The sequence below is a fragment of the Quercus suber genome, unplaced genomic scaffold (assembly GCF_002906115.3).
Source record: "Quercus suber isolate HL8 unplaced genomic scaffold, Cork oak 2.0 scaffold_31, whole genome shotgun sequence".
In the NCBI taxonomy this organism is placed as follows: domain Eukaryota; kingdom Viridiplantae; phylum Streptophyta; class Magnoliopsida; order Fagales; family Fagaceae; genus Quercus; species Quercus suber.
The window spans coordinates 2,128,351-2,146,945 of NW_027069496.1; the positions used below are offsets into that span (position 1 = coordinate 2,128,351).

General features: G+C 33.6%; 2 protein-coding genes across 2 annotated transcripts; both read left to right on the top strand.

The window, feature by feature from the left end:
• Positions 1 to 4,069: 4,069 nt before the first annotated feature.
• LOC111982917 (uncharacterized mitochondrial protein AtMg00860-like) lies at positions 4,070 to 4,684 on the top strand. The gene has a single exon (XM_024014538.1). It carries the CDS (start codon positions 4,070 to 4,072, stop codon positions 4,682 to 4,684), a length of 615 nt encoding a protein of 204 aa, XP_023870306.1.
• A 6,700-nt stretch (positions 4,685 to 11,384) lies between these two features.
• LOC111982918 (ankyrin repeat-containing protein NPR4) lies at positions 11,385 to 17,018 on the top strand. The gene is made up of 2 exons (XM_024014539.2): positions 11,385 to 11,913; positions 16,321 to 17,018. The coding sequence occupies exons 1-2, from the start codon at positions 11,410 to 11,412 to the stop codon at positions 17,005 to 17,007; spliced, it is 1,191 nt and encodes a 396-aa protein (XP_023870307.1). The 5' UTR covers positions 11,385 to 11,409; the 3' UTR covers positions 17,008 to 17,018.
• Positions 17,019 to 18,595: the final 1,577 nt, after the last annotated feature.

The following is an 18,595-nucleotide window of genomic DNA, read 5'->3' on the forward strand; positions in this document are numbered from 1 at the left end:
TCAAGATAATTCCAATCCTAAAGTGTCATACTTGTCATGGTTTTGGCCATATGTCTTTTCAATGTCCTTCAGAACCAATTGTTGTGCTCAAAAAGGATAATCCTAGTCAAGAGGCAGTCAAGGGTTCCAAGCAACTAGAACCCTAGGAAGCACAGACACAAGCACGGGTACGACATAACGATACAACAATTTCTAAAAAAACTAGGACACAACATGACAGGGATACGTATATTAATCAATTTTTAATATTAAATTTATTTTTATTTTTTATATATGGTTAAGCATTCATGGTGCAGACACCACACTATATCATATCAGAGGAGATTATCATTTATGTTACCTTTATCTTTATTTGGGTTTATCTTTATTTGGGTTTATCTTTAGCATTTGATTAGTATTGGATTAGTATTTAAAATTGTTTAGAATTCGTATTAGGTATGCATATCTTTTATCTATTGTAATTCCTGGAAGCTATATATAAAGCTCCAGATGGTTTATTTTGTATTCATACTATGATTAATATTATTCAAAGATTATTCATGCAAAGTTTACATTGTGTTTGGTGGTGAATCCAAACAACCTTAGGTGGTGAAGCCTAAGGTTTACCGTGGGACTAATCTAGGTGGAGCCTAGGTTGACCTGCATCAACTTTGGTATCAAAGCTAGTTTTCATGAAGCAGCATGGAGAGATCGGTGATGATAGGGTCGAAGGTTGTCAGTGACGGAGGATTTTGGCGGCAGGTTGTGTGATGGTGTCGTTCTAGTGGCAAGATCGGCGGCTGCTTGTTGGCTTTCAAACGCTGTTGTTCTCAATTTGTTGGGTTGGAGTTGTGGTTGTCATGGATCTGAAAATTTTGGGTTTTGCAACAATTGGGCAATGGTGTTGTGGTGGTTGGAATCATGGATCTTGTAATCTAGAGTCAGGCACGGATTGGGGTCACAGGCTTGGAAGAAGTAGCAAGCTTCTTTGTTGGCTAGGAAACTTTTTTTGGATGAAAAATTCATGTGGTTAAAGTGGGTATAGACGGTGGACTGGTTCTGGTTCTGGTTCGGGCTTGCTCAAATCTCATGGGGTAAGAACTTGAATAATGTCATATCTAATTGGTTTGTTCTTTGATGGTTGAATTGGATTGGGTTAAAACTGGTGAGATGTACGACTTATTTGGTTTGGGTTGCTGAAAGCTAGATAGATCGGATTTAGCTCTAATACCAAAGTTGATGCAAGACAACCTTAGGCTTCACCACCTAAGGTTGTTTGCATTGTGTTTGGTGGTGAATCCAAACAACCTTAGGTGGTGAAGCGCTTCACCACCTAAGGTTTACCGCGGGACTATCTAGGTGGAAGCCTAGTTGTCCTGCATCAATTCATTTTTCATGTAATGTTAAAAATATATCAATTTAAGAGCAATAATGGGTAATACATAACAAAATCCAAAACAAAATGCACCTCAGTCATGTCCCATCACCTTGCTCATCATCATGTGCTGAGAGGAATTGGAGTACATATGGCTTCATCCATTGTATGAGGAGAAATAGAATTACTCCTAAACGTGCTGAAGATTTAGTGTTTGTTCATTCTAATCTTCGACTTCTTTCAAGAAGGAGGCCCGAGTACACTACTGGAGAAACTAAGAAGTGGGACATTGGTGGAGATAATTGGGATGGATCATTTGGAGGACCTGGGTTGCTTGAGATTGCTTATCTCACACTAGATGAGCCAGAGATGGAGACAAGTATTGCTGAGGATGATAATTATGTTGATGATGATGATGTTGTTGTTCTGTGATAATCTTGAAAGTTTAAAACTTGTTATCCTTTTATGTTTATAGTTTGACGTTGAACTTCTTATCATTTTGTGTTTATAGTTTGACGTTGAACTTGTTATCATTTTGTGTTTTTAGTTTGATGTTGAACTTGTTATCCTTTTATGGTTTGTACTCTAAACATTATGTGTATTATTGTGTTTATAGTTTGACGTTGAACTTGTTATCATTTTGTGTTTATAGTTTGACGTTGAACTTGTTATCATTTTGTGTTTTTAGTTTGATGTTGAACTTCTTATCCTTTTATGGTTTGTACTCTAAATATTATGTATATTATTGTACTACTTTAGGTGTTGTTTACTTATTTATAGTTTTTATATAATTTAAATTCTAGACATAAACTTATTTTATGTCTAAAAACATTAAAAAAATATGCCTAAATATAAAATTTAATTAATTATTTAACCGCCGTGTCCCCGCCGTGTCGTGTCCTTATTTTTCAAAAATTGCCGTATCCCCGTGTCCGTGTCCGTGTCGTGTCCGTGTCCGTGTCCGTGTCCGTGCAACTTAGGTGGTGAGTGGAAGTTTTGGTAATGGCTCCAGTCTTCACCACTGTTGTTGTCGTGGAACAGTGGAACCAAGCCCATGGCTACTGCAGTTGGTGTTTTCCGATGAGAACAGGATGCTTCATGGGCCTTTCATAGCCTTTATAGTAGGGGTACTGTGGTTCTCAACATGTTTCAACTTGGCTCAGTGTTTTTTCCTTTGATCACAGTGGTTAGTTGCCAAAGAATTGTAGCATTTCCTGTGTTCCTCAGTTGTCAATGGCAAGTTTCATTGCCGCAGTGGTGGATGTCGACAGATTCCAAGTGTTGTCCACAACATTGATTGCCAAAGTTAGAAGCAGAACCCCTTGTTTGGATCACAATGCTTGGTTCTCCCTATTCTAGGATAGGCATAGCCCCAAATTGTAAGTCCCATGCTTGTCTTTAGCCACTGTTTGGTTTTTTGTTTGATTCAGCCTTCTTATTATTTGTGGGCCCAATTAATTTATATAAAGTGTTGAGCCCACAATACATTTTTGACCCACATTAAACCAAACCCAAATTGTATGCCTTGTAGGTATGCTCCATCAACCAATTGGTCCAATCTATCAACTCAATTGACCCACCAAGTCCAACCCACTTAGAAAGTTCATAATTCAATTTTAACTACGCTTTCCTATAGTTTTTAATGTTTAAATTTTCTAGAATGTGCTGGATGATGGAAGCAATGATGAGGTGGCCAACCAGGCATAATGACGTGGTGGTCAAGCATATCATCCCATATAGAAAGTTGATGTGGTAGTGTTCCTAAAGTAAGGCTTCTTTAACATGTGATTAAATGTTTTTAGAAATATCATTATCGTTGTAAAAGTTAATTAAGCATGTGCTTAATTAAATTTAGAGATAGCTATAGCTTGTATTTGAATTTTAGCATGGGATAAATGAACAAGCTAAAATCTAGGAAGTTTGTTATGAATGACGGTAAGATGGTGCCATCATGAGGTCATTATAACTAACCCATTAGGCTATAAATCTTAAATAGCTAAGCTTAACCTTATAAAACTCAATAGTATACATTGAATAGGATTTTATCTTTGATCATATTGACGTTGAGATCCCCCCCNATGTCGGATTAATTTTTCTATGGGCAAGAGTTATGTAGATGAGGTGCTATGTGATATTGTTGAGATGGATGCATGTTATTTAATTTTGGGAAGGCCATGGCAGTATCATGTAGATGCTACTCATAGATGTACAGACAACGTGTATAAGGCTAGGGAATCAAAGTAGGTATTTGCAATTGTGGTGACTAATGGCAGGCCCAAGCAATGCTTGAAATATTGGTAGCAATGCAACATTACTTAAGGAGTTTGGGGAACTATTTCTAGATGAGCTGCCTATAGGATTGCCACTGATGTGTGACATTTAGCACTACATTGATTTGGTCCTTGGAGTTAGCCTACCAAACTTACCACATTACCGGATGAATCTGCAAAAGAGCTAGATCTTGCAAGGTCAAGTGGATGAATTGCTCAGTAAGGGACAGATTAGAGAGAGCGTGAGTCCATGTGCAGTACCTGCCCTATTAACACCCAAGACGGATGGAATCTAACACACCAACAAGATTACAGTCAAGTAGCAATTTCCTATCCCTCGATTGGATGATATGTTTGACATACTGAGTGGGTCCAAGTGTTACACCAAATTGGATCTGAAGAGTGGGTACCACCAAATTCGTATCGAACTAGTGATGAGTGGAAGATGGCTTTCAAGACAAATGAAGGGCTTTATGTGTGGATGGTTAGGCCATTTATCTTATTAAATGCCCTTGGTACATTCATGCAACTTATGAATCAGGTATTGAAACCATTTATTGGAAAGTTTATAGTTGTCTATTTTGATGATATCTTGATATACCGTAAAACAGAAGCTGCTCATTACAATCATGTGCATGAGGTGCTAAAGGTTTTATTGGCCAACAAGTTGTATGTCAACTTGAAGAAATGCAATTTCTTCACAAATAGGTTGTTGTTCTTGGGGAATGTAGTAAGTGATAAGGGGATTCATATCGATGAGGAAAAGGTTTGTGCTATTCAGAAATGGCCAACCCCAAAGACAGTGAGCGATGTGCAGAGTTTTCATGGCCTAGCAACCTTTTACAGAAGGTTTGTTCAGAATTTTAGTAGCATAGTAACCCTTATCACAACATGCTTGAAGAAGGGGAAATTCTTTTGGGTGGAAGTAGCAGAACAAAGTTTTGCACTGATTAAGGAAAAATTGAGTACCACCCCAGTTTTAACCTTGCCTAATTTTGAAGCATTGTTTCAAGTGGAGTGTGATGCATCAGTTGTTAAAATCAATGCTATATTATCATAGGTAGGTAGATCAATGGCTTTCTTCAATGAAAAACTTTTTGAGTCATGAAACAAGTGGTCAACATATGAGTTGGAGTTATATGCTTTGGTGCAGGCTTTAAAGCACTAGAAGCACTACTTAGTCCCTAGGGAGTTTTTGTTGTATACAGATCATCAGGCTCTGCAATTTACCAATAGTCAGACTGTCATCAACAGAATGCATGCCAAGTGGGTTGCATACATACAACATTTTTCATTCTCCTTAAAGTACAAGTCTGGTGTTACTAACAAGGTAGCAGATGCATTTAGTTGACGAGCTTCTTTGTTGGTCACACTGCGAACAAAGGTCATTGGGTTTGATTATCTAAAAGAGCTATATGAGGAAGATGAGGATTTTGGAAGGGTTTGGATTCAATGTTAGCAAACTCAATTTTTTATGGATGGCATACACCTACAAGATGGCTTTCTCTTTCAAGGGAATCAGCTATGTATTCCTCGAAGTTCTTTAAGGGAGCAAGTTGTTTGAGAGTTGCATGGTAGAGGTTTGGGCGGTCATATAGGGCGAGACAAGGCAATAGCATTTGTGGATGAGTGATACTATTGGCCCCAACTTAAACGAGATGTTGGCAATCATGTGAGGAAGTGCCCTATATGCTAGACAAATAAAGGGTACATACTGCTACTGATTCCTCTGGTACCTTAGAAGGACCTGTCTATGGACTTTATATTGGTTCTCCCTCGAACCTAGCGAGGTTTGGATTCTGTTTTTGTTATGTTTAACTGTAAGTCTGTAACGACCCAAGGAAAAGTGCTAGCCACATCTACGCTATACCTCAAAAGGGCTAGTCATAATTGAGACTCCTTTTAGTTGTTAATAAAGCCCAAATCTACCCAGTAAATGTCCGATGTGAGTCTCATCACACACACACACACACATATCACACTATCAATCAAATTAGGGCATCACAAACTCCCTAACTTAAATCCCTAACATCATCATTAGGACCCATTTTGTGGGGTAGTGTCTCTAATCCCACACAGGGTTACTGGGCCAGCTCTGATACCATATGTAACAACCTAAGAAAAAGTGCTAGTCACATTTGCACTATACCCCAAAAGAACTAGTCACAATTGAGACTCCTTATAGTTGTTAATAAAGCCCAGATCTACCTAGTAAATGCCTGATGTAAGACTTATCACACACCCACATATATCACACAATCAATCAAATTAGGACACCACGTTGACAGGTATTCAAAGATGTCTCATTTCATAGACTGTAGAAAGACCTCAGATGCCATTCAAGTCACTAATCTATTCTTCAAAGAGCTAGTGCATTTGCATGGAGTGCCCAAGTCTATTACCTCTGACCGTGATACCAAGTTCCTCAATCACTTTTAGAGGAATTTGTGGAGGTGGTTTGAAACGTCCCTTAATTACAGCAACACTAGTCATCCTCAGACCGATGGTTAGACAGAAGTTTTCAACCGAACATTAGGTAATCTGATCCGGTGTATTTCTGGAGAGAAGACCAAATAGTGGGATCTTGCCTTGTCTCAAGCCAAGTTTGCTTATAACAGCACTATTAACAGGAGCATGGGTAAGTCCTCTTTTGCCATTGTCTATTGCATGCCCCCAAAATATGCTTTGGATTTGGTACCCTTACTTGAGCTTTCAAGAGTGAGCCAAGCTGCAAAAGATATGGCTGGCCGCATTCAGGCTATGCAAGAAGAAGTTAGGCATAAACTTGAAGCTTTGAATGCTAAGTACAAGGAAGCTGCTGATAAGAAAAGGCAAGAGAAGATCTTCAATGTTGGGGATTTAGTACTAGTCTACCTTCGAAAGGAGTGGTTTCCTATTGGTAGTTACAATAAATTGAAGGAAAAGAAGTATGGGCCATTTTATATTACTAAGAAGATCAACAACAATGCCTATGTACTTGCTCTTAAGCTAGACATGAACATTTCTTCTACCTTCAGTGTTGTTGACTTGATGATTATCATCCTCCTAATGAGCTAAATGGTGAGAACTCAAGTCAAGTTCTTTCCAAGTGGGGGAGACTGATATAGAACAGATAGCACAGGCATTCCTAGAGCAGCAAGGATGCCAAAAGTCACAATGCAAGATCAAGGGGGGTGCCAATAGAGGCCATCGGGGCAACGATGTCGGAATTGCACGAAATTTGGTATTTGAAGAGAAATAGCATTCTAATCTAGACTTGAGTTGACTCAAGCATCGCCTAAATTTAGGCAAATTCCTTTGTTTAGGCCCAAAAATAGTGTTTTTACTAATTATGGTAATATGTGTTTTTCTTTAATAACTTTTAGTTTAAAAGTAAGAATAAAGTTTCGTTTGGTTTGGGACGACTCTTAGAGATAGTATTTTCAATTTCCACAATTATCTAAATTTTGCTATTTTTGGCAAAAATAGCAATTTTGCCACCTAATTACGTGTTTAGCACAGATTAGGGTTTTTGGGCATTTTCATAACTATCTTAGGGTTTCTTTTACTATTTAAACATATTGTAGCCTCTAGGGAAATGGAGATTTTAGATTTATAAAAATACAAACTACGTCTATTTCTCTCTAGGGGATTCTAGAACCCTATCACCTTGTGGATTTAAGGGACCCCCTGTGGATTCGATATTTTCATTTAGAAGCTAACATGTTTAGCTTCTTTTCTATTTAGAAATCAACATGTTTGTTTTCTAGTATCTTCCGCGACATCAATTCTTTTGATGTTAAGGTTTTAAAGTTTCTATTTTTACTGTTCATGAGCTTTTGCACTTAAATGTAATGTTAGATCCGTAACTTATCCTTTTTACAAGCTTAAAAATCTAACTTGCATGTACACTACTTTTGCCACAACTTTGTTGTACTATTGCCTATAACTTTTGTTGGGTTAAATAATTGACTCCAGATAATTAACCAATTATCCAAGTTGAATAATTAGTTTAATTACATGCAAATCCAATTAAGACATAGTCAAATAATCAATTTATAGTTAAGGGTGGCAGAAAATAAATTTAACAGAGGTGATTTGATCACGATAGTAGGAAAGCCCTCATAGGCAAAACCTAATTAGGTGATTACTCAAGTCACCACTCCTAAAAAATCCACTAACAAGAACATAGTTTACAAATACAATAAATTTTACCCAATCTTGAAGTACCTACTTGCAATAGAATTTATTGATCTATAAGGAAGCTCAACTCTAATCCCAATTGGACTCCTTCTTGCAGCAAACTTCTTCTTTGCACAAACTACCTTTCGTGACTAACTCCACAGCAATCGTTGATTGTTGCAATTGGGTGCAAAGTTCTTCAAACACACTTTGATGAACTAATAATAGCTTGGTACAATACCCTAGGTGCATTGATGTCACATTAGCTTCATAGTATGTATGTCTTTGTGTGTGTATAATGACGGTTTTGAAAAGTAACTTTTATATTCTCTGGAACCCCAATGCATGAATTCCAAGATAGGCCAAGTCATCATAGGTTGAAAAAAAAAATTACCATTCAATTTTCATATAGCTTGATAGATTGAAACATATTGAGCTAGGTATTCAAATTCATCAATTCTCGATAGATTGATAGGTATCGAAGACCTATTCCTCCAACTTTACTTGAGCAATCTTTTGAGTAGTTTCTTGTGTCTTCAAACTATACCACTTGTGTATGAACATGAACACACTTAATCTAAGACTCAAATGCATATAAAGTGCATTTTGAAACATGTTTGCCAACAAATGAAAATATGACCCGGCCCTAACAACTTTTACATAAATTTATCATTTTTTTCTTCACCACTCACAATCTACCATGTTAGAATTGTAAAAAAATTGTAACACAGAAGTTGTGGTTCTAGATTTTCTTATTGAAAACAAGATTAATAAAATAGATGGCAAATGGAAAGGGAAAAAGTACTAGTGGGTCTAATGGCAGAGTCACGACTATCGCAAGAATTTTTATTTAGGACGATCTCATAAGAGCATTGTCATTGGGTAGTGCAAAATGTAGCAAAAAATACACCAAAACTCCATCTACATATGATGCGGCATCACTGTAGAAAACAGTTGATATAGCCACAATATCATATAGAAGTAGATAATGATGTAGTTAACATGAAAAAATTAAATCATATATTTTATTTACTTTTTTATCTCTCTCCCTTCTCTCTCGTCTAGTCAAATCCGTTTGTGGGTTAAAGAGATCATTATATTTTATTTTAATGAGATAAATTGTAAAATATAAAAAATGAGAAATATGATATATTGTTAAAGTGATGATGTAAAATAAATAAATGGCCTTTGGTTATGCAAAATACACTTTCTTTTGTATTATTAGATGGAAATGCTCTGAGAGATAAAAGTCATGTATTCTCATTACACAAAATATTATATGATGTTGAAGGAGGCTGTCCCTTAATACTGCCAAAAACTCTTGTTTGCCCTTGATGTTGCAAAAGCCTAAAAAAACACACATGATACTCTCTTTAATTAACAGAAGCTAAACTGTTAGTTTTTAAGTAGTAAACTTCGAATCTACGAGGTGTTTCTTGAATTCACAATGTGATAAACTGGAATCTACCAGAGAAAAAATTTGACAAAAGTCTGTAATTAATAATAGTTTATTTGCCTCTGACGGCTCTAAAACATATAAATACTAAGAAAATCATTTAAAACCCTAATTCACATTAATTATGCAATTAGGTGACAAAATACCGAAATTTACTAGAAATGGAAAAATTAAGTTAAATGCAAAATTATAAACTGCTGACCTGAAGGGTCATCTCAAAACAAGCGAGACCTTATTCTGACTTTTGAGGAAAAAGTTATTAAGAAAGCAAAAATTACTATAAACTGTAAAATCACAGTTTTCGGGGCCTAAATGAAGGAATTCACCATTTTTAGGGATACCTCATGGCAAAACGGCAAGTATTGCTCAAAATGCCGTTTTGCTTCAATCTACCAAATTTCATGCAATTCCGTATTCGTTGCCTAAATGATTTCTACTAGTACATTTTTGGCTTGCGCGATTTTAGGCGCACTTGGGAGTCCAAAAAGGCTATGGCAGTCTGTTCTACATTAGCCCTCCCCTTTTCATATCTTATATTATAGGGTTTTTTTTTTTTTTTTCCTTCAATCTATATGATGATTTTACATCATAATTATAGCCAACATATTAATATCTTTTCTATTTGTCAAAATTTACTCGAAAGCATAAAAAGAAATCTTTGTTTTGTTATCAATATCTTTTAAGGATGTGTTTCAAACTTTTTATGTAATAATTTATTCTCTTTAAAAAAAAAAAAAAAAAAATTGTGTATAGACAATAAGATTTAAAATTTGTGTATATAAACAATAAATTTTTTCCTTCTACGTATAGAGTGATGGACAATTATCTTGATAATTGTTCCCCCCCCCCCCCCCCCAAAGATCAAATTTAAATAGTAATTACCTTCCCATCACCCAAATCTATTCCTTTCATGGGTTAAATACTTAAACTTAAACCCATGACCTCTCCTATTTGTGGAAGAGAAGTAAGCATTACAAGTTAACATGATTAGTAATTGTTTTTGGTAATGTTTAAAAAAAAAAAAAAAAAAACTTTATTCATAATTAAATAAGAAATTGTAAATTTGGATAAATTCGATTCTAATTAATCAATTTCAAAAGTTTTATATTAGTACTTCTTTAAATTTAAAATGTATTGAATTTACTCATTTATCTCTTTTTTCTTTTCTTTTTTTGTCCAATTTTACATTAGGTGGTATAAATTTATCAGATGTTTAAGATTGTGTAACTCAATAACATTGTTTGATCTCTTTTATAAGGAAAATAAAGATTAAAACTCAATTACCACATTCAATAAATAAAAAAAATCAATTGTTACCCTATGTAGGAGAGAGAGAGAGAGAGAGAGAGAGAGAGAGAGATTTTTGTAAAAGTTGGCAAGAGGGATCATGATTCAAATCACTCCTCTCTAACTATCAAATGGGCATTAGCCATTATTTATGTTATAATTGGTGGCTTAAATTTGTGGTGCACTGATTTGTGCCACATAGGATCATAGCCTTGGATGTTTTATTCCTTCCCAAGTTATACATTTGTGTTGGGTACGTACTACGTAATGGACTTAAATTGAATAGGCATTAAGACTTGACTGACTTAAGGAATATTAGTCCTTACTTGTGTAGGACTTGTAGTGCGGCAAGACCTAATGGTAAAACATATATATAATGCGGTTATTGTCAATTGTAGGGTGTGCCGCAATATTAGAATAGGTTTCTCTATTCTCTGTTATTGTATAGAGTTTTAAGCTGTGACTTTGTATTAGAGATTTTCAGGTTTTTTAAGTCACGAGCTTTTGGTGAGTGAGAGCTCTTTTGAGTGTATTTGGGATTTGAGTTTTGTGAGGATATTTTGATACTACATTTGTAACCTTTTTCTTTTGTTAGAGAAACTTTCTCCTCTACACCACCTGTGGATGTAGGCCAAAAGCCAAAAACCGAACCACGTAAATCTTTGTATGTTGGTGTGATTGTTTATTTTGTTTTCTATTTCTATTTTGCATAAACCCACTCTTATTTGGATACACACAACAAATAGATATTTAGGCTTTTCCTATTCTCAACATATTGATATCAAAGCTTCCACTTTTACGACAATATAAGGTACTTAGTGATCTCTCTCATGCATATTATATCTTGTATAGGATGTCCCGCTATCAGTGAACTCTGGCAGATGAAGGTAAAGCATGCATCGGCTTTAGAACTTACCAAGACTCTAGTAAAGGAGGATTCTACATGGATTCAGCTTCATTCTAAAATAGAAAACAGGACGATTGACATAGGGGATGACAGGGATGTTTTTATCCCAATCCAAGCATTAGACACAATCGAGGAACAAACCGATGACATGAATCAGACATCTTACACCCCATTGCTTATTGCAGCTAGCAAAGGAATAGTGGAAATAGTTGACAACATGATAGAGGTGTATCCTCAGGGAATTGAGCACACCAGTAGCAACGAGCAAAACATATTACATGTGGCCATTAGCCACCGTAAAAAAGAAATCTTCCAGCGCATGAAGAAGATGAAAACAATAATGACTTATAGGCTGGCTTCACGGATTGATAAGAAAGGCTACACTATATTGCATCATGTTGCAGACACGAAGAACTATGATGGAGGACACCAACCTGGTCCTGCTTTCCAATTGCAGGAGGAGTTGAAATGGTTCAAGGTAAGCATCTCTATTCACCGCTCCACCCCAAATAATAATAATAATTTTAAGGAGCAGTAGTAGTAGATTTAGATTTATTGGAAACATTAAATTCGAAAATTCCTAAACCAACCCCATCTGTTACTTATATGTGTAGAAAGGGGTTGGGTTGGATTGGTGGATTTTGCATTTGTGTTTACATATTTCATGTCTTATAAAAAAAAACTTTCATAAACTATTAAAACACCTTATTTTTAATAAATTATTAAAATTTACATATTATGCCTTATTATATTCTAAAATTTTAAATTCATTAAAACTAATTTTCAAAATACCAAAATAAGTTAAAATTAAAAAAAAAAAGGTAAAATAAAATAAACTAATATTATTGTAGGTCTAATTGAGTTGGATTGGCAAGAAAAACTATCAACTCTTATCCGACCCAATCTGAGGTTTAAAATAAAATACCCATCAACAAAAGCTAACCCAAGGTGTTGGGTTGGATTGAGATGGTTGTATTCATCAAATTGGTGAATTGGATGCACACCTATATATAGTTTCCAATTTGTTGGCCTTATGACTATCTATACAAACACTTGATAGTTAGATCATATTCACAATAAAGCTCTTAAAAGCTAAAAACACAAATTTTAGCAACTCATTCCACAAAAACACATTACAGTAGACTGTCATAGATGGCAGTCTATTGTAGCTCAAAACTTAAATATAATTATTAATGATAAGTTATTATTGGTTCTAATTTGAATTCACAACTAAAATTAATTTTTTGCTTATTCATAACAACCAATTACAACCTAACACTTAGAATTTGTTATAAAAATGTTGTGGACATAGCATTTCTTTTAAACATATGACCTAATTTGGATATTTGGACCTTATTTATGTCATGCATATATGCGCTATATCTTAGGGATAGTTGACAAAATATATATTGTTCATTGTATAATAAATTAAGTTTTAGGCTTCAAAAAAAAAAAAAAAATTAAGTTTTAGAGGCTTGAAGGGAACGAATTATAAATATGTGGAATCCGGATCTTCAAGATCTATTGATATGAAATCCAGGTTTTAAAAAATAAATAAATAAAAAGAAATTCCTTCAAACGTGAATTAAAATCTTCAACATCCATATCTGTATTGGAAAACAAACAATGGAATTCAATTCTTGATTTGCTTTGGGTGAAAAGAATTAAAAACAAAAATTGTTGGAATTCAGATGTTCAACATCCAGATTCATTTTAGAGAAAAAAAGTGAAATCCAAATATTCAACGTCTAGATTTTCTTTTGAAGAAAAACATTAAAAGAAAATAAAGAGAAATCCAAATATTTTCCTAATATTTATAAATTGTTCTCTTCGAACCTCAAAAGTTAATGTGTTTTGTCATTAACAATATTTTGCCTATCAAATCCCCTTACTCGTTCTATGCGTGTCAATCAAACCTCCAACCCACTTTTTCTTGAGAAAGTTTATAGATGCAAAAAATTTCACACCTGGTCAAATGTAGTAGATTGTTTGCGATAAGTAAAAAAATAATATTAATGATAACGCTAGATAAGAAAAAATAAAAATTTGGCAGCTCAACTGTTGGGAAAAGTATTGTGAAATTTTTTGTGTTGCTTTTTTTTTTTTTTTTTTTTCTCAACTGTTGTTGGCTGGGTTATAAATGTTTTTGGGCTGGAATTGTTTTAGCCAATTTATTGCTATTGCCAATGGGCCTTGGCTTGTTAACGACCTTTCTAATATAAAAAAAAAAAAAAAAAAAATTAATAATAATAAAACAAATAAAAAAAATAAAAAGTTTAGAGAGAGAGAGAGAGAGAGAGAGAGAGAGAGAGAGAGATTCTTATTAGTAGCCTTAGTCTATCATTTTTCATTTGGTCAAGCTTAAAATCTCTCGACTTCTAACTCCATATCTCGCTTTTTCTCATGATTGCTCTCGATCCAATGAGACATTTGAAAGGAAAGGGTTTTTCTTCTACCGAGTTAATTCACTTAAGGTGGCATGATTCTATAATATTAGGAGATTATTCTTTGCTTTCACCCTTTAATTCTAGCAAATTCTGTTCTTGTTGCTTATTAATTAAATCTTTTTTTATTCTTCCCTCAAAAAAAAAAATATATATATATATATATATATTTTTTTTTTTTTCTGAACCGAATTTGTGGAACTTTATGTAAATTGTCCAACATTCCCGTCATAACAAATAATTAACCAGAAAACACTTGCTCTTTACTAAAGAAAAAATCAATAGTTTTCAATGCGAAATTTCTTTATTCAACTTCTTATTAATTATTGAAAAATAAATAAATTTTACTTTTGTCTCTTTATGTTGGGTTGTATTCATTTTGGTCCTTTAAATTTAAAATATTTAATTTGAGATCCCTGAGTTTGAGTTTCAAATCGGTCATTCCACCAAAATCTATTCCTCTAACTTCCATTAAAAATGTCAACTAAGTCAAAAAATAGCTTTTTTACTTAAAAAAATAAATAAATAAAGATAATACAATAAAATACAATTAACCATTTCTCTATTTTCATTTTTCATTTTCTTCTTCTCCATTCTTATCTATAATTCCCTCTCCAAATCTCCACCTCATTTCTTTCCTCAAAACTCAGCAAATTAAATTCAACAAGATTTTGGGCAAGTTGGAGTTTACTTTGAGAGTGATTGCCTTTTACTTATTTTCCTTTACGCCCTGGAAATGTGTCCTGAAGTAATTGGACTACTTCTAGTTTGGACCTTTTTCAAAGAGATGAGAGGGAAGCTAGGTGTAGTTTTTCCGCAAAATGGGCTCTTACTCTCTTATTCTACCACTACTAGTCTGTACATAAACAATAAATTCAAAAGACTATCAAATATCCGTTAGTGATATTAGCGGCTTGGCATATAAAGATTTGGGAAGAAATAAGCTCAGGGACGGAGCTGTTCATGTACTAGGGGTGGCAATGACCCCATTTTTTTTTTTTTTTTTTAAATCATAGTAGTATATATATTCTGAATTTTTTAACATTTAGGTCCAAGATAATTACTCTTGGCCCACCTCTTCTTAAAAATTTACAAATTGCCCCATAGAACCCAACCAAAAAAAAAAAAAAAAAAATTATATCTAAGTTTTGTCTTTAGTATATATTTAGAGTAAGCTACAAATTTTAGTAGATAAATATGATAAATTGATGTGTCATTTGTTTATTAGGTGTTGAAGTGAGAAAATTATTAGGTACTCCCAAAGTATCATAAATGCGTATTCCCTTTTCTCACATAAATGATGGGTCCCACTATGAATTTAATTAGTGAGACTCATCATTCATATGAGAGGAGGGAGTCCGCATTTATAGTATTTCAAGAGTACACAATAATTTTCCGTTGAAGCAGACCTAATCACATGCTTTAATACATGAGTTTGTAAGGTTTGTTTTTTTAGTAGCCTAAGGATTTTTCTATATATATATATATATATATATAGGCTTTTCTTATCTTCTTTTTGTTTACATATTCTTTTTAATTATTTATCAATAGAACTATAAGGTTTGAAATTGATGAAACATCTGAAAATTAATTAAATAAATAACAAAATGAACTATTAGAAACATTAGTTTTTATAAGATAGTCTCATTTAGTAACAAGTCAAAAAAAAAAAAAAATTAGCATATGTTTTGCCCCTTAAGTCTTAAGTCTGGCTCATCCCTAAATAAGCTAATGAGTTGTATCACAAGGAGCTTTGGCCCCCCAAACTCCTACAGTCATGTGTGCTTTAACTTAAGCTCGAACAAACTATGGGAGAGAGGACGAGCTTAATTATGCATGCATGTCATTAGATTTCTAGTCCTCCCAGCTTTTGAGGATGAGATGGTGATAAAGACGCGTGAAAATTGTAGAGAAAAAGGTGGGGAAATTTTTTATTTTTTATTTTTTAAAACACTAATTTTGTTTTAGAGAAAGTCTAAATGCACAACAGAAACTCACAAATTTTTTTCATAGCAAGTTGTGATAAGTCCTGATATAATCTTCTTTTTATTTCATTTTATTTTATTTTGATTTATGTGAACTGAAACCTCAATTTGTTGTGAAATTTTATTTTTTTCTTAGAAAATTTCTTTGTTTTATGATGTGACATCATTTGACATGTGTATATGGTTGGGTAAGGTGGTACATGACTAGGCATGCCTCTGGTAGTAATATTTAGCATCATTAGCAAGGTCACTCATGGTAGCGAACGAAATAACTATTTTGAAAGCGGACTCAAAATTAAGTAATTAAAGTGAAAGCTTTTAAGCTTAATTGTCTCTCTCTCTCTCTCTCTCTCTCTCGCGCGCACCCACACACAAAACTCCAAAAGTGAAATTTAGTCTCAGAAATATGAATGAAGATCTTTCTGACCATGTAATTTGTTTATTTTATGAATGTAGCGTGTGCAGAATATAATTCCTAGCCATTATGTCATGCACCGCGACATTGAAGAACATATGACAGCAGATGAGTTATTCAAAAAGACACACTCTGATCTTCTCGAGAAGGCGCAAAAGTGGATAAAGGAGACCTCTCAATCATGCTCTGCAGTCGCGGTCCTCATTGCCACTGTAGTTTTCGCGGCTGCCTACACTGTCCCAGGGGGTAACGACAACACAGGCCATCCAGTTTTCCTTCACTCTCCATTCTTCCTGTTCTTCACTATCATGGACGTTCTCTCCCTTGCGAGCTCTTTGACTTCCGTTGTCATGTTCCTCTCGATCCTCTCTTCTCCATTTGAGTATGAAAATTTCCGTATATCACTTCCGCGGAAGCTGACATTAGGGTTCACGTTGCTCTTCTTCTCTGTCACAACAACCATGCTTAGTTTTGCGGCTACTATTTTGCTCATTATACACTTTAAGAAGACAACTTGGACTACGACTGTGATTTACACTGCTGCATTCCTTCCTGTCTCTGTGTTTGCGCTTATGCAATTCCCATTGTACAAAGCATTCTCCAGTACTTTGCGAGGCCTTAACAAGAAAATATTGAAGACGGTACTCCCCCAGAAATTCACTCCTCGTTACTTGCTGACAACCATTGAGCGCAAGGCTTGTATGCCGTTCCCTCGAAAAAAGCAATAAACTCACTTTAAGAAAACGGGCTTAAACTCCTCTTCCTTTTCCCACCATGAACTAAATGTCAAAAATCTAATCTATATTACTGTATTTCCATGATTTATTTTTATGTAATAAGGCAATGAGAAACTAGATATTTCTCATCCCTGTGCGTGCTTTTATGAGTAATAAAGGAACTTCTTTCAAGCCAGTGACGGGACTGAAAAAACATTTTTAGGAAGCTAATTATATTAATAACTAGAATCATTCCCAAATGCATTGTTTTGACTATAAAATTTTAGCATAATTTCATTAAGAAATAATAAATTGATAATCACTTTAGTCTAGACCATATAAATTATATATCAAGTAAAGTAAAAACATAATTCTCTTCTAACTTATCAATTGTCTTATAATGACATTTTCAGTTACTTTTGAATCGTGTTATGCACTTGAAAAGCATATAACTACATGAGATTTTTTTTAAAAGAATCTTTATTTAGAGTTATGTTTTGATACACTCATAGCCTCTTTGATCTAAATAGGATCTCCTTAAATATGAGTGGATAGTTGTGAAAATTTAATATTAAAGGAGTCCTATGGTAGAAAAAGGATATAAACAATTGTTAAAAAAAATTAATTAGTACAACCAAAGTAGCAAGATCATGTTGAGGTGAGGATTCTTTTTCATGATGTAGATTTAATATTACTTGATTATAGCAATCTTGAGAAGAAATATGTTGTTGATATTCATAAGATGCAACGTTATAGATTTTATTTTTCATGAATATTATTCAAATATCTTGTGGGTGCTAAATATAGATATGAATATTGATATTTGTAAAAAAAAACCAAAAAAAAAAAAAAAAATTAATTATAGTGAAATTAAAATAATAATAAAAGTTACATGTTCATAATGTTAGACAATCTCTTCCACACACATATAAGTTGCGTTTGGGATTTGAGAAAAAAATTAGCTTATTTTACGTTTTAGCTTATTTTTTGCTCCTAAAGTGGGTCCCATTGCACTATTAAGTGGGTCTTATTGCTCCAAAAGTCAGCTTTTAACTTCTTCTTTTTAACATAATTTTAGCAAAAAGTTTTCAGTTTCAACAAAACAAATAGTTTCCAAACGGATCCATAATATTACTAACAACAAAAATAAAAATGAGAAATAGTAACATAAAAAATTTTAAAACTATTCAAGAAAATTAATTTAATAACACACATATAAACATAACACAAATACAAACTACGAATAAAAAGATAAAATCCTTGTTTTAGGAGAGAATAAAAATTTGATAATTCTTAAATCATAAATAAATAAATCATAAATATTTATAGAGGTTTATATAATGGATTTAATGGATTTAAAATTGCCTTTATGTCTCATAAGAAAAACCTTTAGAAAACACACACACACACAAAATAAAGAAGAGAAATACATACATGTAATAGTGTGGATGATAGGTTTCATAAAGCATTCTACTATGGAATTCACAAACATCAAATTCCCTAAGTAATAAGAAAAAAAAAAAGAAAAAAGAAAAAGAAAAGAGAGTTAGATTTCTAATCAACATAAAAATCATAAGAGAATAATAATTATTAATAATGG